The following is a 24,936-nucleotide window of genomic DNA, read 5'->3' on the forward strand; positions in this document are numbered from 1 at the left end:
ATATGTACACTTTACTAACTGTCAACAGTATTGTCATTTCAGAAGGGAGAAAGAGATGCCTACCACAATGTTGGGATTTGTTACCTAAATACACAAAACTCTACAAGCCTACAAGGTATTGTGTTTCAGGTAACCATTAAGGAGTTTCAGGTGACTGCTATCCTGGACATGGACTGGTTTGTCACCATAGGAAAAACTTTTCAATGACAGTATCAGTAACACACTAGTCCATCACAATACCTTCACATTACAGCTTGATGAGTTTTGTTTTCATTTCCCCCCCAAAAAATATTAAAACTTATTTTTTGTTACAGAAAATGGATCATTTGCAATATTTCTCTCTAAATGGATGTCATTTTACATACTAAATTCTATTATATTTTTCAACCAAGCTCAGGGTCATAACATTATATAATGGTATATATTCTAAATATGGTAATTATATAGCAACTGAATAAATCAACCAGCCAGAATTGACTGTTAAGGACAAAATATACTGCACTGGCAAAACTAACAACACAGATTTGCAGTATCATAGAAATTTGAGTTGACAAAACCCTTTTCTTTGTATATTACATATATGATAAAGCTTTGAAGACAAACTGAAGTTTACCTGCTAGTTGTTTAATTTTGTCCCGGATCCCCTTCTCCTGAATGTTTATGGCCACACGATTTGACATGATTGTTCCAAAGTCTAAATCACTTATCACTGATAAAACCTTGAATATGCCAATTTTTTTGCAGTCATGCAAATATCAATATGGCCGACATATGTCCACACCCTAAGCAATCGTCCTTCGACTTTCAGGTTACTATGCCCTTCAAACTATAGCCACATAGTAAAATTATGCATGGAGTCGTTTATGTATACATATACAAGTTTTAAACTCTTCACTTTTCCTGTGACACACATACGTATACTTGGTGTATCTGAACAAAACAGATATTTCCGTCATAATCCAGACAACTTCCTGAACAGAGATATCAGTAAAATGTTTATAAAACACACTTCTGTGCACATAGCTCAGTGTGGAAAGCAAACACACCCTCCAACAGACTTGCCATAAATGGAAAAGATTTTTTGGGGTGATGAATTGATAAGCGGCCAAACAAAACAATGTGACACTCTACACTATTATCTAGTGTGGACATTGCTCTATAGGACAGTCAAGGTTAGCTCACAATCTGAAAGACCTAGAAATCGGAGATAAAGGACAGGGGCTTCAGAACTTCAACAGAAAAGACCTGTGTGACACAAGACATTGGATAACCTGGAAAACTACAGTCTAACCAGTACACACCACACATGGTTTCTCAGCTGGCCAATTCTTAAAAGGTATGTTCATTTAATTAAGGAAGAGGATTCATTTACATCAATGTAAACAGAAATTTAAAGCTTTTTCCAATGCACAGAAAGCTTATCACAAACTGTAACACTGTGACTGATTTACTTGTCATTTATCTCAAGGAGAGGCTAACAGACATCCCCAGTATAAGTAGTTCCTTATTGACTCCATGTTGTAACAAACAAGACAGTGCAGAAATGTGTATGATAAACCAACCTCACAACTGTTCTTCAAAGGGTTTTAATACTAATCATTAACTTGGTTTAAGCTCTTATATTGCATATAATGTTTAACCTAACATTTGAAATATTGACTCTTGTACTTAAAAGTTTTACATGAAGAAGATTTACTTTTCTTCCAATTTTTTTTCCAACAGTATATTTCTGATAACTAGAAAAAAAAGAGAAAAAAATATAAACTGTGTCGGGGAAAGTGTTTTGCATTAGTATTCAACACAATGGTGATTATTTCTCATAAAATAACAGTTTAACAAGAGGCCCATGGGCCTGAACGGTCACCGGAGTCCTAGAGTATTTATTTTTGTTGTTGAAATATGAAGTGGAGATAATGATGTCAATCATCCCTTCCAATTTGAGTAAAAATTAGTTAAGAATAACATTAAATCAAGTTTGTCAGGACCATGAGTTGATCATTCCTAGACTGAGTTTCAGTTAAATCTGCCTATTAGAACTTGATTTTAAGTTTGAAATAGTTTGTGTTTTCAAAATTGCCGCCGTGGCTGCCATATTGGATTTTTATTTGGCCCGAATGAAAAATAACACTTTGCCAGGACCATGAGTTGATCATTCCTACCAAGTTTGAGTTCAATCGTCCCAGTAAAACTGGACTTTTAAGTTAGTTGGGAATAGTTTTTCAAAATGGCGGCCATGGCGGCCATATAGGATTTCTGATCCACCCGAAAAATAACAACATTTGGTTAAGTATATGCCAGTAACATTCCCATGAAGTATCAATGAAATCCCTTGGAGAGTATTTCAGCTTAAGTTGAAAATGTAAAATGTAAAATGTTAACGCACGACGACGGACTAAGACGGAGACGAATAAAAACCTACCAATCTTGAAACCATAAATTATATATGCTGCCAGATCCCCCCCATCTACCACTACCAAAACTTAAAATATCACTACTCTCTAACCAAAGCTGCAAACACTCTAGGTAATGAACTTAAGTAAAATGAACAATTTTATGAAATGGAGTGAAACTCAATTAGGACAAACATTAGCCAGAAAAGAAGACATGCTTTGATAATTGATTTCTACGGTATATTGACTTAGCACAGAGATAATATTTTAATCAATGCTGGTACTAACGCAGCATTTATCTTTTTATTTGTCCCTTCAGCAACCTTATAGCAAGATTACGGTTTTTGTAAACAGTATTATCCCCTAGTAGGTATGGATCAATGAGTGAGCTGGCAGACATAGGAAATATTGTGTATTCCTCTCTTACTCCATACAAACCAACATTGTTAACCAGGTTTTATTGTTAGAAATCAATATCAACTTCTCTGCAGCCTACTTCCTGCAGCTACATTACCGACGTCTGCCCGCTTGCAATTACGACAAATGTCAGTAAACATTCAATTCTCTTTTATCACTTTAGTACCCAAAATGATGAATAATGTTCAAAATCAGAATACTGCAGGGGAAGAACAAGCATGAATGTTACGGAGCACTAGCGCTGTTTGAATTATTATTTCGTTTCAGTAATCTATCACTACTTTCAATTTATACAATCTCATCATCCAAGAAGAATGACTGAATTTTTTATTTAAATACTCAACATGAAAAAACCGAAACCTACTATATAAAATAAGCATGTCCATTGTCCATATAGATTCCATCCCCTGAAGGAGTGCCTAATTACTTTAAATACTACCTCATTATCAAAGAGGTGGTTATCATCGAGTTTTTGTTTATAGCCATCAAAATGTACTGTATCACTATTTTATTCTAGTGTTATACATGTACTAGGTCAGCATGTGACTTTTCCTTCCATTCCCATGACCAAATCATTCATAAGATCAGTCATGCCCTCTTACCCAGAGATCATTGATGAAGTAGATTAGGATTAAGTCCCCTTATCCTCTTACACCGATGTATTTGACCATGTAATGACTACTTACAAATACATAAATACTTTGTATTATAATATATCCTATAAAGGCTATCACAATATAAACACTTGTACAAAGAGATTGTTCTATATCTGTCTTGTGTAAGTCAACTTTCACTGAAAATGTTCTGTTTATAATTGTTAACTTATTTAGGTGAAATACGGTATCTGTTACTCTTACTCCGTAGCTCAGCATTTTACCTCACACCAGGTCAAACCAGCACACTAACGGCATGTAACTGACGCAACAATGAAAATAAAATTTGTTTTAGAAATTTAGTGTGACTCATACCTGTTCTATTGACACAAGCACAGATTGCATTCAATCGAAAGCCATACGGCAACACTCATGCAGTAGAGGGTGGAATTTGTAGCACACAAGGTATTGACTAAAAAACTCAGATCCATAAATAACGTTAAACTGTGCGTAAATTGTCGCATTAACTTGACCTCTACAATTAGGAATGTCACTTAACACATTTCTTCAGTATTTTCAACCATCTGACAGTTTAAAACTATAATTGGTTTAACATTTAATTTCCTTGTCAAATTACAATGGTATTAATTGTTGTATTCTGTCTCTAAATTAAGCTGAGAGATTTCACCGCGTGAGTCATTCATTTTACCTGTAGGGAGCAAACATAGCCCTATATATAGCAAGAGTTTACCCTCCAAGTTCTTCTACCACAAATCAAATACAGTTGATTCAAAAGTAATGACCTTGCCATTCTCATTCTAAAATAAATCACTGTACAATCAAGGACAGACACAATTTATACTGAAGTAGAGGCATTAGACTTTGATTCTCTCAAACTGGGGTCTTTTCCCTCTCTCCCTAATTTATCATATAGATCAGGGAAAAGACTTTTGAAGTGAACATCTTGAAATATATATAATATCCCGATGCAAAACTTAACCTGCCTAGTAAAACAGCTGCTCTACCAAAATGTTACCACTTTTTACAATGTATACGGTATATGAATACCTTCTTCTCATTTGTCACTTCTTCGGTGTATAAGTGGTATAATTATGCATCAAGTCTGGTCATTATTGAAAAGTCATCCCTCCAGATATATCCTGCACAGACTACTGTCTGCCCTAGCTATTATGTGTATACGCTATATACATTACTTCATAAATTAAATGTTTATATAAATGTGTGTGTATACTGGTATATGTGTATAACTTAACCTCAAAAATTCACAAGAAAATCCCACTCCCACCCACTTTGAGGCCCTGTCCGTCACAAATGACCAGCCAACCTTTGAAAATACTCTTTTCTCAAGATACTTTTCAGATAACAAGTCAATTGATGTCAACTAACTACTAATACATCCATAAAAAGATATAGCCTACTTCAGGTAAAATGATGTCATAATATACTGATGATCCACAAAATCATTGTGATTTTTCAGAAAAAATGATAATTCATTTTTTTATTGTCTCTAATTAAGAATACCATAGATATATCCTGTTTGAACAAAATTTCTACACGAGTTGTGTTAGACTAGCCACTGTCTCTAGAATATTTAACAATTAAGAAAACTTGAACTCTAAAAATGTTGATCACTTCGATGTCTGATGCTTAGTTCTAAACTAGGGGGAGAATATAAGCTAGTAGTAAAATGCAGCCGAGAAATTCTTCATAAAACTTAGGGGCTGGTAGCCAGTCTAGGGTTGTGTAGACAGCAGTGTTTAATCATACTAACCTGCTAAAGCCTTGATTCTGGAACGCTCAAAAAGCTTGGAGGAGTTGTTGCCAGCATCAAATTCTTCCTCCATCTGTCCGGGATCCCACCGGACCCCATTGCTGTTATAGTTCTCAATCTCAGTCATGGCGGAGGGTCACCACAACCACAACCTCCTACAACACAAAATGTTACACAATATAATCATGACATCATAGGCAGCATCACATCCCTAGGTATAATCAGTATAAACAGCATGATAATATATTGTTAAAATCACCAGTATGATTGTCATGTCCATATTGGAAAAGCTGTACATGTACAGTAAGTAATTCTGTAGAGAAAACTGAGTGTGACATTGAATAAATGTATACAGTTTTCATTACTGGTTCTAAAATTTAATACATTAATGTATATCAAATTTGCATATCTAAATTTATACACACTATGTCAGATTGATTCAAATACAGACTTTAAAAATTATTGACTTTTACTTCAACATTCAAAGAAACATGATGAAAAAGTCAAAAGCTGTTCTCCCTCCCCTGCAACACTTGTTCATTACATAACAAAATAAGTAACTTAGATTTCTCTCCGACATTAACCACAAGGCTGCAAGTACATCTGCAAGCTGTCTGATCTTATTTTATGTACATGAACACTTGAAATCACTACAATCTACACATTCTGTAGCTGTTTCTCTGAATTTTCAATTTTGACAGTAGTAACATCAACAATGATAACCAACGTTTTGGAGCATTTTAATGATTTTTTTTAAGTGAATATTTCATTCGGATTGAAGGTGTAATTATACTTTATTGGATTCGAATTGGGGTTATAAAGCAATTCTTTACATGAACATTCACATATTTCCTGTTCTACAATATCTATGAGGCTCATGGGATTACATCACGTAGTACCCCACACAGGGTTGGAGATCAAGCATCATTTGATCTACACATCTCAATATGAAATACATCAATACACAACAAGTACTTTTTGAAGTTTTCCTGTGGGGGACCTGGGAATGTATAAGACATCAATAGCTACTAGTCTGCTATTATATGGCTCTGTATACCTTTGTGTGTTATATGTCCAGCCTCTATTCAGAAGGTATATGCCACACCCTTTACGCTAGTTGCATCATGAGAACATTATACACAGTCTGGAGGAAGCATCAGCTGTTACTCTCTACCGTATTTGTTGTACTAGCATCTCTGGCAATGAATACTTTCAATGAAGAGAAATCATATTTCCGGGTAATAACATATTTATTGCATGCTGAGAATCCAAATATGAGAAAACACAAGAGGCCCATGGGCCTTAACTGTCACTTGAGTCAGACAGTACTCTATTTATTAGTTGAAATATGAAGTGGAGATAATGATGTCAATCATCCCTACCAATTTGAGTAAAAAATAGTTAAATATAACGTTAAGTTAAAATGTCAGGACCATGAGTTGATCAAATTTGGAGAAAGAATTTAGGGTCAGGTGATCATGAGCTAAACAAATATGGCAATCTGTAAGGAGGAAGGGTACCGATGCAATTATGGTATAAGTCCGATATATAAACAGTACACTTGTTATAAGACAAAAGAGCATCACAGCAGTCAAGTATTGTTTTCACTCTTATCCTATGATTGTATCAGTCCTTTTTTTTGGTCAATAAAAAATCAGTAGTAAAACGCAGTTTGCTGGAAGCAGCTATACATATCTGTGCATTATAAGTTTCTGACAAACCTACATCCCATAGAGACCCAACTACTCCAGTCAGTCGTATTAGATGACAAACCTACATCCCATAGAGACCCAACTACTCCAGTCAGTCGTATTAGATGACAAACCTACATCCCATAGAGACCCAACTACTCCAGTCAGTCGTATTAGATGACAAACCTACATCCCATAGAGACCCAACTACTCCAGTCAGTCGTATTAGATGACAAACCTACATCCCATAGAGACCCAACTACTCCAGTCAGTCGTATTAGATGACAAACCTACATCCCATAGAGACCCAACTACTCCAGTCAGTCGTATTAGATGACAAACCTACATCCCATAGAGACCCAACTACTCCAGTCAGTCGTATTAGATGACAAACCTACATCCCATAGAGACCCAACTACTCCAGTCAGTCGTATTAGATGACAAACCTACATCCCATAGAGACCCAACTACTCCAGTCAGTCGTATTAGATGACAAACCTACATCCCATAGAGACCCAACTACTCCAGTCAGTCGTATTAGATGACAAACCTACATCCCATAGAGACCCAACTACTCCAGTCAGTCGTATTAGATGACAAACCTACATCCCATAGAGACCCAACTACTCCAGTCAGTCGTATTAGATGACAAACCTACATCCCATAGAGACCCAACTACTCCAGTCAGTCGTATTAGATGACAAACCTACATCCCATAGAGACCCAACTACTCCAGTCAGTCGTATTAGATGACAAACCTACATCCCATAGAGACCCAACTACTCCAGTCAGTCGTATTAGATGACAAACCTACATCCCATAGAGACCCAACTACTCCAGTCAGTCGTATTAGATGACAAACCTACATCCCATAGAGACCCAACTACTCCAGTCAGTCGTATTAGATGACAAACCTACATCCCATAGAGACCCAACTACTCCAGTCAGTCGTATTAGATGACAAACCTACATCCCATAGAGACCCAACTACTCCAGTCAGTCGTATTAGATGACAAACCTACATCCCATAGAGACCCAACTACTCCAGTCAGTCGTATTAGATGACAAACCTACATCCCATAGAGACCCAACTACTCCAGTCAGTCGTATTAGATGACAAACCTACATCCCATAGAGACCCAACTACTCCAGTCAGTCGTATTAGATGACAAACCTACATCCCATAGAGACCCAACTACTCCAGTCAGTCGTATTAGATGACAAACCTACATCCCATAGAGACCCAACTACTCCAGTCAGTCGTATTAGATGACAAACCTACATCCCATAGAGACCCAACTACTCCAGTCAGTCGTATTAGATGACAAACCTACATCCCATAGAGACCCAACTACTCCAGTCAGTCGTATTAGATGACAAACCTACATCCCATAGAGACCCAACTACTCCAGTCAGTCGTATTAGATGACAAACCTACATCCCATAGAGACCCAACTACTCCAGTCAGTCGTATTAGATGACAAACCTACATCCCATAGAGACCCAACTACTCCAGTCAGTCGTATTAGATGACAAACCTACATCCCATAGAGACCCAACTACTCCAGTCAGTCGTATTAGATGACAAACCTACATCCCATAGAGACCCAACTACTCCAGTCAGTCGTATTAGATGACAAACCTACATCCCATAGAGACCCAACTACTCCAGTCAGTCGTATTAGATGACAAACCTACATCCCATAGAGACCCAACTACTCCAGTCAGTCGTATTAGATGACAAACCTACATCCCATAGAGACCCAACTACTCCAGTCAGTCGTATTAGATGACAAACCTACATCCCATAGAGACCCAACTACTCCAGTCAGTCGTATTAGATGACAAACCTACATCCCATAGAGACCCAACTACTCCAGTCAGTCGTATTAGATGACAAACCTACATCCCATAGAGACCCAACTACTCCAGTCAGTCGTATTAGAAGGCTGCTGGTATCTTTACATACCACACTAGACATGTAATACACCAATGGAGACTAGTCCACAGGAAGTCAGCATCTCAATCAACACCAATTATCTCCACTCCGACATCACCACTACTCTAATAATGGCAGTCTTCCGCTCTTCAAGAGATAACTCAAAACTTCAATTATCTTGCATCAGTTCACTACACACTGCTCTGGTACAGTAGCAAACTTCTGAGCACTTGCAGCAACTCATTACCAGCATCCAGTAGTTTGTCAGCCATACTAGTATAAAATAGCAAGTATATGTGCATTCTGTACATGTCACTTTTCCAATTGCACAGTATATGAACAAGAAATGATGGGATGGATGTTTGAATTTCTTCTGTTAATAAGTTATGCAAGATATAGGTCTCCATGACAATGGCATACCACAGTTGATAAGAGTATATATCTCAGCATAAAAAGTTGTTGAATCTTGTTATTATTTTAGAAAATAAATTAACATTTGGATGTTCCTGCACTGTCTATATTTCAGCCCTGTGATATATCTAGGGACATCTTTTCCACAGGCATCCACACCACTCTCCGACACTCCAATGCAGATAACACATTCAAAGCCACTCCACATCTCGCAACTGTCTATTACAGATTACAACTAAGCTCCTAAAAATGACAGCACAAGCATCTCAAGTTACATATTTGAATTCAATTACATATTCAAAAGGAAATGAGTCCTTTTTAAACCCTGGTATGACCAAAATGTCTGTACCCTAACATCTTTTTGCAACATTTGCCCAGATTCAATTTTTTCCCCGACCATATTATTCCTCAGAACTAGTATACCTCATTTAAGAATCTTGCAGAAATTAAAATCAAAGTGTGCTAAATATGAACCTAGTGAAACTAAACTCACAAGAACCAGCTGTTCAAGCTTATGGGTTAAATCCACTTAGCTTTAATAACCAGTGTATGTTATAGGATTAGAGATTTGTGCCAGAAATCACTACCACTACAAAAACATGGAAAGCCTATTATTCAGGAATACTACACACAACCTAATAAATTCAATTGTAAGTTGGTTTGCATACCATTTCAGTTCTGCACTGCAAGCAATTTCTGCCGACGAAAAAGCCAATACACAATGTACACATGATTGACAGACGTGTACTGTTTCTGATGGTCAAATTATAGCTCTTTGCACAGTGAGCATCTGGAAATTAAACCCTTTAGAGAATATGGTATACAACACATTTCTACAGATACACAGACATGTAATGCTCCTATATTATACCTCAGCAAATCATATATAATCAACAGTATATATATAGTGGATGGTTAAGATTTTCCTTCACACAATCCTGCTTAAGGATCCCTGTCCCACTGCACCGTGGTTTTTCCCATATGCAGTAACACCTCCCCTTTAACTTCGGTTTGGACATAAAACTGTAGAACAATTGGGTCAGGATCCCGGACTCTTCCAACAACCAAGTAAATAAATCAGTTTAAGGGATAGTTTATAAGCAGTCTGAAGTCCGGGGTTCAAATCCAGTTTCAAACAAGAGATCCCAGAGGGATCTGGGCGCCAACCATTGTACCATCTTCATTAGTTCTTTGTCAGTTGGATCTTTTCTCTTCTTTTCTCTTATCTGTTTGATCGAGTCATGTTAACAGTAAATGCACCTTGTGGAAACTTTTGATCTAAACTTAATACTGCTGTGTATAAAAGACAACCTTCAAAGTGAGTTTGTCATTTCACAAATTTACAAGTACAGTACTTAATGTGAAAGAAATAGAATTGATCATTGCAATATGAGAAAGATCTGTTTATTTCTTCCTTTAGCAATTTTGCTTTTATGATCAGTCTCAAAATAAAACATGCACAAAGAGGGATCAAAGGGAACCTACATATCAAATTTGAGAAAGATCCCTCAAGTTATTCCTGAAAAATGTTAACAATTTTTTTGAGAAAAAACTAAAAAATGTTTGCAAGACACGAATGCCCTATACCTATAGCTAGTTCCCATTCAAATTAGTGTCATTGTTAGACACAATCTAGAAATAGTTTCAGTAATGGTGAACTTAGTCTTGACTTTGGAGTTTTGAAAAACAAACTTATTTGAGATACTCTCATACTCGAAATTTGTAAAAAAGATTGATGAACTTTTATTAAATAGTCGATAGAGAGAGATAAGTTTGGGACGCGGTGAGATGTAATGGTGCGTGTGTGTGTGCAACACACAGTGTAACCCATGTCTGCTCCGTCCTGTTGTTGCATGGTGTTGGGGCCCATTGCATTACACCTCGTCCCAATATTATCTATCTATCAACTTCTTAAATAGCTCAGACATCATTAAAGATGTGAATTTTGTTGTTTATTTTACTGTAAGTATCATTGCATGGTAGGTTCATCAGTAGCTGATGATCCATATCTGTGGTCAGTTGATCTAATGGGGTATATCCTGTGTGGTTATAATAGCCTCTTGACTTGACCAGACACCTATATATACACGGTACGATGTAACACTTAATCTAGTAGAGGGTAGTATATAAAACCAATCAATACCACACACCACAGTGTCTCATCACCTGAGGTTTCTGAATACCTGACACTTTAGGTATCACACATTTCTATATTGAAGACTCACCTGAAACTGTAACTGTGTCCTATATCACTACATAGCCAAGTCGTTATGTGGATTTACCTCAGCAGTAATGTCTCCAATATAATTATACCATTATTCACAAGGGGATTAAACATGATCCATCTGGTATGGGGCACCACATGTGGTCAGACAGACATAGTAAACCCTGGGAGGATGCATGGCAGGCTATAGGGAACACAAGTCACTGTACACACATACACATAGCAGCAATCGGATTCAGCCCTAATCAATATACAAACTACACCAGTAGGTCTCCTACACAAGCTGTGATCCTTGGCTGGAAATACACCAGACAGCTGAGGCAAGGTAAAGCTAGACACAGATCATACCTAGTAGATTTCCTAGGAATATAAACTATTTACCTCTTCCCCCGCAAAATCTTGATTTTTTTAAGGTTTTATAAGGATTTTGCTCTACACATTCTTCAAAATATGGATACAAATTCTGGCATTATACAAAATCAAGTTGTTTCCTTTGGCAGTTATTTTTTAGATGTGCATGTTTAAATGATGAGCAAGAACAGCTGAGCAAGCAGCATTATGTACTTCACTTTACATTGTAATGCACTGCTGAGCATATCTACAGCTGTATACTCAAAACACACATACATCACACCACTCCTCCCATATACCAGCAATTATCACACCTCATCCTCGATCTTACAAATGTTGGGCAGGATAGTCTCGGTACATGTGCTGCAGTAATACATATGTAGACAGAGGTGGTGGTGAATATTATGTACCTATACATGTTGTACATAATTAGATCCCCTTGTCTGCACTTGTCAATACAAAATACCAGTATATGTATAGCTCTTCAAAAACAGACACCGTTTCTTTGGTGTAATTGTTATTGCATTACATTTGCATCAATCAATATACACATTTGATTTAAGTACAGGGGTTGTTTGTCCCATGCATATAAGTAGAATCCTCTAATAAATTACATAGCTTGTGATACACAAGACTTACTACCTCAACTACTGGTCAGCTTGCTTTCCACCACGACATGGAATGATACACAACTAAAAATACTTGTGTATTAATTGGAACTACCTCAAAACCCTATATATTTCATCACATATCAGATTATCAGGCAGGGTATAAAGGACAGATACTCAACAACACATATTCCTCTTACATATGTTTGTATCCAGCACTAGAGAAATAATCCACAGCTATCCAGGTGAATTCCCCGACACTGGAGATTCCTCAGCGCATCATCCTGTGTTGTACATGGGCTGATCAGAGGAGGGAGACCCACTGCTGCTCCTCTTGCCAGTCTGCCAGCCAACTGGGGATATTTGAGAGTGTATGTAACAGCAGGCCAACTAACTCAGTCTCTTACTCACAGCCAGGATCAGCATAAATAAATGTAGGCTGCTACTATCTAGTGTGGTATCTCTTCAACAACTGATGTATGCCACTACACCAAACTAGTCAAACACCACAGATTGCCTCACTGCACAGGCTAATAACGATAATAGTCATTTCATGCAATATGGCACAACAGTATACAGTATTTTACACGGATACAACTCAGTAATCATGTGTCATCTTCAGTAGGATCCAGATAGCCGCCCGCACTGAGAAAACAGCACGCTGCATTAAAATTTCATGACAACACTTGTACAACAAAGTGAACAGGGAGCAATGATACAATATGAATAGTATCATACACAAGATGAATTATGACTTTAGGAATGGACTTCAGTTTTTCAATAGATAGATATGCTTAAATATACCACGCTGGCATGGCAAACCAACAGACACAACAACACATTAAAACGCATTTAGTCAGACATTCATTCTAACTGTTAAAAACTTTGGCAGCACTCCAGAATTTGCAACAAAAATTTGGCAAAATAAACAAATGTTTCTGCATCATAAAATTAAATGTGTATCACAAATGCTTTTACTGTACAGATATAATATAGTACACAACGAAAATTGTACATTTACATCATTATCCACCAATTTGTAAAAATGTCAAATTTAATTGAAGTTGAACAATATCTGAATTATTGTAACATATATACCAGAACAGACAGTCCTGTGTGTACATATATCTCCCATGATAGGTGAGCACTGTGATGTAACTGACTACCATGTGCTATACACAGATATTCATTATATGCAAAAATATTGGATGGCATTTGGTACTAGTATGTAGATTATGACCTTGTTCCACAGTAAGTCAAGTTCACCTCATGGATACATGACAAACGGGCTATTGCTTCAATATCATAATGGTTACAAGTACACAGCTAGAGGTGGCTCCTAGTGTAAAAGGTTCTACTATTGTATGTAGCCATCACGTTGTACACAGAAACAGTCACTAATTTGCTTAAATGACCTTTCACTACATTTATCTTTATTTTAGATGTAACATTTGATTCAAAGAGAAAGCTCCCTAAAAAGTACTTGAAATAATGGAGTAGGGCATTCTGTATCATTTGTGGAAACAATTAACAAAAGAGAACAATTGTTTCAACCTATATACACAATAAGCTGCAGTCCGATATAAATTGACCGAACATCTATTTCAATCATTTTTCAATTTATTGTTACAGATTTGCCTCGTTCTTCATATTATGTCTACAAGCATTTTATATAGTGGTACAAAAAACAAGTATTTGATGACATTTATTGGCTTTATTCAATAGCAGTGATCCGACACATACAGCAAGTGACTGTAGATGTGTGTCGCTCTATGTATAGTACAAGTTTGTGCAGTATATAGCCACAGGCAATCCTAAATCCAGATCTGGGGACCAGGTAATTACAGGTAGATGTTTAGGCATAGTCTGTGTTACCTGTGTTTTCATAAGAGTCTAGTACACAGACAACACACTAAAATGAACATTCACAATCTCTGTGGTTTAGCAGTGTTAAATACATGTAGTGTGTGTACTACGTGAAAGGGGCAGATGAGTAAGAGTGTGGGATAAGGGAGTGGTAGTGTGGGGCAGGGGATCCCGATGGTAGTGTTGAGTGGGGGAGTGGTAGTGTGGGACAGGGGAGTGGTATTGTTCAAGGGGAGAGTGGTAGTGTTGGGCATGGGAGTGATAGTGTGGGACAGGGTTGGGGTGTGGGGGAGTGGTAGTATAGGACAGGGTTGGGGTTTGGGGCAGAGGAGTGGTAATATGGGAGGACAGGGTTGTAGTGTAGGACAGGGGAGTGATCGTGGGGGACAAGGGAATGGGGGGGGGGGAGGCAGAAGACTACATCTGGGTAAGTAGGAGTGTTGGATGTTGGGCGGGGAAGGTGACTGAGACTGTGGGAGAGGGATTTATAGTGGGACAAGTAAATGCGGGTGTGGCTGGGTGATTGGGAGTGTCGGGCAGATGAGTGGGGTGGGGAGGATTTGAGTAGGACAAGTGAGGGAACGTGGGAAGGGATGGGAATAAGTTTGAATGTGGGGAGGACGAGTCTGGGTGTGGCCAGATGACGGGATGGCAAGGGGAGTAGGTTATGGGGGAAGTGAGAAGGGGTGTGGCCTGTTGGATGGGAAGGGGCCCGGGGAGAGAAGAGGGTGTGTGGGTCATGTGAATGGAGTGGGAGGATTGGTAAATAAAGCCATGGGAACATACATTAGTGGTCAGTTTTAGGTCGATTAAACTAACTGTTACTACCTAAGACTACCAATTTCAAATATAATTTTGAAAATATGGACAGAGTGGAATCTTCTTCAGCCGGCATTGAGACTCTCAGAAATAGAAACCAATCAAAGAAACTTAATAATGACGTAATAACATAATAAATATACTTATCAAAATCAGCAAAGTAATGGTGCATGGACAGGGCACCCTACTCCACTCCATAAACTTCAAACTTGTTGACATCATAATCATAGCAGTATAATCTAAAACCAAGTTCACCAACCTGCCTATTTTTAACTCATTTTAGAGTAATATGATGCAATGAATCTTATTCACTCTACAAAACACTTGAGTGAAGCACGGATAACAATACTGATTTATAGTACCACACCCACATAAATCTTATAACAGCTGTATTTACATTCCAGCTAAAATGATCCATCTAAGAAAAGATACAACTACAATTCTTTTGAATTCCTTGCTTAAATGATGATAATCCTATTTCTTTAGTTTGAAGATAATCAACTGATACAGGGTGTTTAAAACTGTACAATATACAGTGCAGCAAAATAAGGACACTCGGAACAAAGTGATATAACTCAACTATTTCTTCATTATAAAGGAAGACACAATCACCTCCTCTTTTGATTTATTATAACTATCTTTTAAGGTCGGGGTGTGATAAATCAATATACTTGCTAGCAATTTGAATTTCGGTCTGGTAACCCTTGAATTGGCTGAATACACTGTTCCATTACATATGATGCATTGAAAAGGATGGGGAATTGGTGTTTTCTAATACAAACCATAATGTCACAATAATATAAGGAAAGTAATTATGTTACTGTGTACCGATAAATGTAGCTAAGTACTATTAATACATCATTTATGACACCAGCATCACCACTGTCAGACAGTCCCATCAGTAGCATTAACTGGGTGAATCATACTACCAACAACCGCAACAATCACCCTGATTATGGGTGTTTACATCTACCACACTGCAAACTATCTATTCTCAATATCTAAACAATACAATAGAAATGCGGGAAACATTCTTAATTAAATAATAACATATAAGACTTGATCTTGCCTAAGATCAAACCAAAATATCATGTAAACTAGAGCGCTTTCGAGAAGATGTTCAATGGAATGAAACGTGTTGAATATGTGATTATTGTTGATGTTTTGTACGCTTGAGTGAACAGGTGAGAAACCTGAAGATCGGACATACCAGTATACACACAATAGTTTACAATTTCCTGTTTATGTGTACGTCATCCTCTGTCTCGCCGTGAAAATCCGTTAAACTTCCGATTCAATATATGCAAGACATTCTTCCAGCCAATCGACCAGTCTTATTACCAATACATCCCCGCCATATTGGAAATGGTGCCGCTGTCCAATGCATAATCCGAGATCGTCCCCAGGAAAAAAATCACCGATACTATTTGCACTTAACTATAGATATACAAATCAACATACCTGTGCAGTTGGATATTCCCACTAAATTTTGAACACTATTAATCGGTCCGTCGGAAGTATGCACTAAAGAGTTAAGTGTCTACCGGCTAGGCTGCTGAAGATTGCGGGAACCCGGCCCTGTCGAATAATCTATCTGTGTAAAAATAGTTCGTTATATTTGTAACGTTTTACGCATATTTACGCCATGTGTTACTGTTATTTTACCTAAAATGCATTTGATATAACAACATATATACAAATTCAAAATATAAATTGTTATGCAATGTGTTAAAAATAATAATAATTGATTCACTGCGAAAGCCGTCTGTTTACTATATGCGCAGGAATACACGGAAAAGTGCGAGTAATGATCTCATAGTATTATGGGATGGCGAGCGTCGGCATACCGTAAATCTCCTGAAAGATGTCCTAAAGCAACGTGATAACTTTTTGGCAAGCTGTTAAAAACCGTTTTAATTAGTTATTTTCATCTAAATATGCTATAATTAAGTGACATATTGATTTACTTCAGCTTTTTCTCATATTTGATGGGACCACGTAATTTCAAGTTGATTAGTCTGAAAAACATGTCATTCCCATAGAAAAATCAAGAAGTTAAGGCCCTTGCAAATGTTGTTTTATTTTGGGTAAAAACTTAGGGACTGACAGAAACGGTGTGCAATACCGTGACACATTACGATACATAAATAGACAGGTGGTCAACCTTATAATACGAAACTTGCATTTGAGTGTTAAGTTATGAGCGGGTGGAGGGGATAGCTGCAACATCTGTTCCAGGGCGTCAAACGTACCCCCTGTAAATACCATATGGACCAAATGTCAGTTAGACCTAATCTACATATCGCTATTTACGAATCTATACACTGCATGCTTGATTAGGATGGTTATCATACTAATTATCAAATAGTTCCTATATGTTACTGACTGGAGTTATCCCAGGCAGCAAGTACTTTGGGTAAAACATTTTTAAATTATGATATCATATTTATTTTGTAGGTTTTGATGTACCAAAAGTGACCACTGACCGATCTACTGACAGCTGCATCCAAGGAATGACCACTTGGTCTCAATATTAAACAAGGAAAAGGAATTATCTCAATACATTTCGTTGATTCTTAAAATTGTGTTATCCTTGAAAAGTAATTTAATATGTTTGAAGTTATATACTGCATGTGCTCCACCGTGTATATTTATGGTGTTTATTTTTAAAGTTCAATAATTGAGTTTTAGTATATGAATCGTGATGTATTTACTTGAAAAGGATAATATTTTCTATTTGATTGGTCAGATCAATGTGGTTTTTTTTTTATATATATAATTCAATATATATGAAATGCGTTTTGGCGAAGATTAACTGATTTATAAGTTTATAGCTAAGCGGCGAATTTTGTGATAATGCCGATATGTATGTGACTCGTCTCTAATAATATTCAGTATTGACTGGCACACTACTGACATAGTTGTTATACATATCTTTTCATGTGTGCGTAATTTAGATGTTGATATGCATTTATGTAGGCATTTGATTTATGGGATTAGTTAAGACGTAAATAAACAAGCTGATGCGTTACAAACTTACTCAATAGTCACAAACCCTTGCTATATTAGATAGAACGACAACTAGTTTGCGTGATACCGGGCACGTGCTTGCGGTCGCATGGAGCCGAGCGTTGACAAATAAACTGATGATTATAAATGCAAAACCATTGCAAGCTAAAGTCGTGTGGTTTACCGAGAAAATCCAAATATTTTTCGGCGAACCACATGGACGAAACAGCAATATGTTGCTAAAATGTATATTACTTGAATTGCCTGTTAGAATACACGCGTGTACATTATCATAGAAATTTATATCATTTTATGTTCATAAAACTTTATTACACATTAAATCTCTCGACGAGCCTACTTGTCGTGCGGAAACGCTTATCCTTCCACTTATATACACTAATGATGATAAGTACGGTAATATCAATTACACAGGGGACCTTACAATTAACAACAATATATGTCTACACGTGAATGGGTATTAGTAAGTTTAGACCTTGATACAAATAAACGACGTTTTTGCAAATGTGCTCTGTGGTCAAATTTCAAAAGTACTTGTATTATAATTTCATAACCTTCTTCAGAACCATACCGCCTATGACTTTGATGTATCATATCTAACGTATACAAGCATCCATAGGGATGTAAAATCAGCTTTGTTTAAATGTGAGATCCGCACGACACACCAACAAGTTTGTGATCAATAACCCAGGAAATGTTTACACTTGTTTTCCTTTGGTAACTAGAGTAGGGGTTTTAGACTAGTCAATGTTTACACTTGTGTTCCTTTGGTAACTAGAGTAGGGGTTTTAGACTAGTCAATGTTTACACTTGTTTTCCTTTGATAACTAGAGTAGGGGTTTTAGACTAGTCAATGTTTAGTATAGTAGTTTGCTTAATAATTTGAATTGGGTATGTGTGTTATACATTTGTTCCCTTTGTTTTTGGGAAACACGAATTCTTTCTTTCCGAATTTAACAAGAGTTCCGCGAAGCGGTACATGATACGCCCGTCAGATGTCGAATGAGCAGTTTGCAACAAAGGGCCATAAGTGCGTTAAGTTATTGCGCAGAAATTGTGTTCCGACAATTCTACAAAAAGCTGTTAGTCCGTAATTTATCTATAAAGGGCCATAACTCCCTTAATAACAGGCGGATAATAGTTATCGAACTTGTGCAAGCTTTCATAGAAATGAAACATTCTATGAAGTTTGAAATTAATCCATTCAAAATTACTGAAGCTATTGAGTGAAAACTGTTTCGTCAATTCTACAAAGGGCCATAACTGTATAAATAACTGGCAAATAATTTTTGTTATCGAACTTCTCCGAACTTTAATGGCAATGAACCTTCCTACCAAGTTTGAAATTAATCCATTCAAAATTACTCAAGTTATTGAGCGGAAACTAATGTGTTCCCGCCCGAACTCCCGAACGCCCGCCCGAACGCCCGAAAGCGTGAAAACATAATACGTCCAGTCATTCGAGCATTAAAACTACCTCCGAAAACTTGTGATTCCCCATCACATGTACAATAAGTATTTTACAATGCCGAAATAAAACAATAATCCAATAATAATGATGATCAGGTTGTCGCGCCATTGTTGTTATCTGCATCATTCTTCCTCGTTTTCCAAGAGATACTCCGAATAAGGGAAATACTATCGGGGACTCTCGAGCGAGTGAGTATGACGTGCTAGTTTATTGCCCGTCATGTGTAAGATAATTCCTGTACAATATATTGTAACATACACGGTAAGAAAAGTTCGGTACAATATATTGTAACATACACGGTACGATAAGTTCTGTACAATATATACTATAACATACACGGTACGATAATTTCTGTACTATATATTGTAACATACACGGTACGATAATTTCTGTACTATATATTGTAACATACACGGTACGATAATTTCTGCACAATATATTGTAACATACACGGTACGATAATTTCTGTACAATATAATGTAACATACACGGTACGATAATTTCTGTACAATATATTGTAACAACATTTCTGTACTCCTAGTATAACATGGCATTCCAAACGAACAATTAATTCCCCTCTTTGATGCCCACGCTGATGACATAACTCTTAAGAAACCGCGTGTTCCATGAGCGATAATTACGGGTAATATACCACATCAAAGCTACACATTGTCAGGAAGAAATAACATTTCATATACAAACAGTCATTTATATATAGATATTTGTGCCGGGGCGTAAATAGGCCATACCTTCTTCTCGTTTAATACTAACAGATACGTCTCTATCGATGGAGACACGAAAAAGAACTGAAGTTTATTTTGACACTGTCCCGATATCTCGACATCTCAACCACCAACGGGGGCAATACAGCTCTGACCCTCCGATGTTACAAAACAATGACGAGTTTCTTTAAAAGAAAAGGACAGTTCGACTTTTTTTTATAACGCTGACCTTCGTTTGATAACAGTGTCGCACTTTGTTTAACAACAGTGCATGGATGTGTTATTATAATGCCATGCAGTATACTTCTGATAACACAGAGCTTTGTATAATTCCAACACTTAACTAGTTTTGTTATGATTTCATTTTAACAACATTTAATTACTCCAGCACCAACCTTCTGCTGAGAATAACGCGTTATCTGGTGTGTTTTTTGTCACACTAGAAAAAGTTCCTCTATAAATCACCTGTTTCTTGAGTTGAGTTAAGTTGAGGGTGAGATGTCTGAGTAACGCGGTTTGATTGATATGATGATTCAGGACAACGTTACAGCAATGGTCCTCTGTTGACATTTGATTTAGGACAACGTTTATAACAGCAATGATCCTCTGTTGACATTTGATTCGGGAAAACGTTTATAACATCAATGGTCCTCTGTTGACATATGATTCAGGACGTTTATAACAGCAATGCTCCTCTGTTGACATTTGATTCAGGACAACATTTAAAAAAGCAATGGTCGTCTGTTGACATATGATTCAGGACAACGTTTATAACAGCAATGGTCCTCTGTTGACATTTGATTCAGGACAACGTTTATAACAGCAATGGTGCTCTGTTGACATTTGATTCAGCACAACGTTTATAACAGCAATGGTCCTCTGTTGACATTTGATTTAGGACAACGTTTATAACAGCAATGGTGCTCTGTTGCCATTTGATTCAGGACAACGTTTATAACAGCAATTGTCCTCTGTTGACATTTGATTTAGGACAACGTTTATAACAGCAATGGTGCTCTGTTGACATATGATTCAGGACAACGTTTATAACAGCAATGGTCGTCTGTTGACATTTGATTCAGGACAACGTTTATAACAGCAATGGTCGTCTGTTGACATATGATTCAGGACAACGTTTATAACAGCAATGGTCGTCTGTTGACATTTGATTCAGCACAACGTTTATAACAGCGATGGTCCTCTGTTGACATTTGATTTAGGACAACGTTTATAACAGCAATGGTGCTCTGTTGCCATTTGATTCAGGACAACGTTTATAACAGCAATTGTCCTCTGTTGACATTTGATTTAGGACAACGTTTAAAAAAGCAATGATCCTCTGTTGACATTTGATTCAGAACAACGTTTATAACATCAATGGTCCTCTGTTGACATTTGAATCAGGACAACGTTTATAACAGCAATGGTGCTCTGTTGGCATTTGATTTAGGACAACGTTTATAACAGCAATGGTGCTCTGTTGCCATTTGATTCAGGACAACGTTTATAACAGCAATGGTCGTCTGTTGACATATGATTCAGGACAACGTTTATAACAGTAATGATCCTCTGTTGACATTTGATTCAGGTCAACGTTTATAACATCAATGGTCCTCTGTTGACATTTGAATCAGGACAACGTTTATAACAGCAATGGTGCTCTGTTGACATTTGATTCAGGACAACGTTTATAACAGCAATGTTCCTCTGTTGACATTTGATTCATGACAACGTTTATAACAGCAATGGTCCTCTGTTGACATATGATTCAGGACAACGTTTATAACAGCAATGCTCCTCTGTTGACATATGATTCAGGACAACGTTTATAACAGTAATGATCCTCTGTTGACATTTGATTCAGGTCAACGTTTATAACATCAATGGTCCTCTGTTGACATTTGAATCAGGACAACGTTTATAACAGCAATGGTGCTCTGTTGCCATTTGATTCAGGACAACGTTTATAACAGCAATTGTCCTCTGTTGACATTTGATTTAGGACAACGTTTAAAAAAGCAATGATCCTCTGTTGACATTTGATTCAGAACAACGTTTATAACATCAATGGTCCTCTGTTGACATTTGAATCAGGACAACGTTTATAACAGCAATGGTGCTCTGTTGGCATTTGATTTAGGACAACGTTTATAACAGCAATGGTGCTCTGTTGGCATTTGATTTAGGACAACGTTTATAACAGCAATGGTGCTCTGTTGACATTTGATTCAGGACAACGTTTATAACAGCAATGGTCGTCTGTTGACATTTGATTCAGGACAACGTTTATAACAGCAATTGTCCTCTGTTGACATTTGATTTAGGACAACGTTTATAACAGCAATGGTGCTCTGTTGCCATTTGATTCAGGACAACGTTTATAACAGCAATGGTCGTCTGTTGACATTTGATTCAGCACAACGTTTATAACAGCAATGGTCCTCTGTTGACATTTGATTTAGCACAACGTTTATAACAGCAATGATCCTCTGTTGACATATGATTCAGGACAACGTTTATAACAGCAATGGTCGTCTGTTGACATATGATTCAGGACAACGTTTATAACAGCAATGGTCGTCTGTTGACATATGATTCAGGACAACGTTTATAACAGCAATGTTCCTCTGTTGACATATGATTCAGGACAACGTTTATAACAGCAATGGTCGTCTGTTGACATTTGATTCAGGACAACGTTTATAACAGCAATGGTGCTCTGTTGCCATTTGATTCAGGACAACGTTTATAACAGCAATGGTCGTCTGTTGACATATGATTCAGGACAACGTTTATAACAGCAATGGTGCTCTGTTGACATATGATTCAGGACAACGTTTATAACAGCAATGGTCGTCTGTTGACATTTGATTCAGGACAACGTTTATAACATCAATGGTCCTCTGTTGACATTTGAATCAGGACAACGTTTATAACAGCAATGGTGCTCTGTTGGCATTTGATTCAGGACAACGTTTATAACAGCAATGGTCCTCTGTTGACATTTGATTCAGGACAACGTTTATAACAGCAATGATCCTCTGTTGACATTTGATTCAGGACAACGTTTATAACAGCAATGATCCTCTGTTGACATTTGATTCAGGACAACGTTTATAACAGCAATGGTCCTCTGTTGACATTTGATTCATGACAACGTTTATAACAGCAATGGTGCTCTGTTGACATTTTATAACAATACTGCACGCTTTGTAAGCCACATTGGAATTCCATGTAACTACATTTGATAAACACACATCACGACCATATTCGGAGAGTCGCGATTCTGTTGAGTATTTGTTAAGGTAATTGGTTTGTGTCACCATTTCTCAGTAGAATTTCTTCAAATTTTGTAGTTATATTGCTTAGAAGTAAAGATTTTTTTTTTGCAAAATAATGTCAATAAACATGATACTGCCATAGAATAGTATTGCATTAATGTATATCAATTTAATAAACGCTGAAATTTTGTAAAATTAATTATCTATAAACGATTAAAAATAGAAATTTTATAATCATACTAATTGCATGTAAGAGTTATTTTTCTTGAAAACTTCACAGTAGTGAAATAGGTAGCCGGTTTCCTGAAGTACAGAAAAATGGACACATGTGTCTCATTGATAAATGCTTTGAAATACTTTAATATTGAGAGAACCCACTGTTCTGTCAATAAACATACAATATTTATCACAACTCTAGACTCATTAGAATATGCGGAAATTGTGATACTGTCTCCCTATATTTGAATTTCAACTAGGGATGTACTTCCTATTTCTGTTTATCAATACACTCACTCGACCTTAAGGTTAAGCGGCGACAAACTGATTCTTCCGAGTGAAGGTCGTTGAAATGTCTTTCACAATCCACTTATGCTTGATATCAAAACAGTTTAACTCTTTTTGAATTTCATAAATATTGTAACTAAGGTGGCTGATTTAAGATTTTTGTTTTTTTCCAGCTTTGTCGCTGCGACAATGCGAAAAAAATGTCCTTTTTAATATTATCAGGCGACTATTTGTCATTACTAATGCCTTTTCAACAAAAAACACCACCACCACTTTAAGTTGCCAATTTGCATGCTAATCCCAGCTGGCAGACATACGTCGGGCCAACGTAAGATAAGGTTGTATTGGTCGGAGTTAAATTTGCAATGTCTAACCAACGTCGGGTCGACGTCGTAATACAACATTTCAGATTTCTCTTAAAGCAGATTGGAGCACATCGTTAGTACAACGTCGAACCAACGTTTCAAAATAACCTTTGAGATGACAACGTTGAAAATGTTCTGTGGCCACCATTGTGGTTCAAATATGAGGCTGGTGCTATAGGCGAAAATAATGAGAATGCGAAAAAAATGTTGTATTTCTTTTTAGACAAACGGTGCGGTGTCACTTAATCACTCTATCGCCAGTCACCGCGAAGAAGCGCCGTTAGATGATGCACTTCGAAAAACACATAAGTACTTAAAATGGTGCTTTTTTCGCCGTACCGACCATTAAATGACGATATGTTTACGACGATAAACGATGCTTTAACAAATAAAACAACAAATTTCGCCACGTAGTGACGACAAAGCACAGTTTTAAAACAAATAAAATGGCGTCTTTTCCTTTTA

At 37.0% G+C, this 24,936-nt stretch overlaps 1 protein-coding gene and 1 long non-coding RNA gene across 7 annotated transcripts in view; one reads left to right on the forward strand and one right to left on the reverse strand.

Annotated features, from left to right (window-relative positions):
• Positions 1-16,706, reverse strand: part of LOC110455938 (spectrin beta chain-like) — a 53,824-nt gene extending 37,118 nt beyond the window's left edge. The window contains exons 1-2 of one of the 6 annotated variants that reach the window (XM_021506402.1): positions 16,563-16,706; positions 5,193-5,347 (exon numbers count right to left, since the gene is read on the reverse strand). In XM_021506402.1, coding sequence (XP_021362077.1) covers positions 5,193-5,319 — 127 coding nt within the window. In that variant the 5' untranslated portion in view covers positions 5,320-5,347; positions 16,563-16,706. Of the gene's footprint in view, positions 1-613; positions 775-5,192; positions 5,348-11,458; positions 11,479-12,616; positions 12,939-16,311; positions 16,453-16,562 lie in introns of those variants that run through there. The other 5 variants (XM_021506405.1, XM_021506403.1, XM_021506406.1 and 2 more) reach the window with 5 other exon arrangements.
• On the forward strand, positions 917-17,634 carry LOC110455939. The gene is made up of 2 exons (XR_002463525.1): positions 917-1,336; positions 17,559-17,634. It is a non-coding gene; the product is annotated as an uncharacterized LOC110455939 (long non-coding RNA).
• The last annotated feature ends 7,302 nt before the right edge of the window (positions 17,635-24,936 follow it).

This window comes from Mizuhopecten yessoensis, unplaced genomic scaffold (genome assembly GCF_002113885.1).
Source record: "Mizuhopecten yessoensis strain PY_sf001 unplaced genomic scaffold, ASM211388v2 scaffold8427, whole genome shotgun sequence".
Lineage (NCBI taxonomy): Eukaryota > Metazoa > Mollusca > Bivalvia > Pectinida > Pectinidae > Mizuhopecten > Mizuhopecten yessoensis.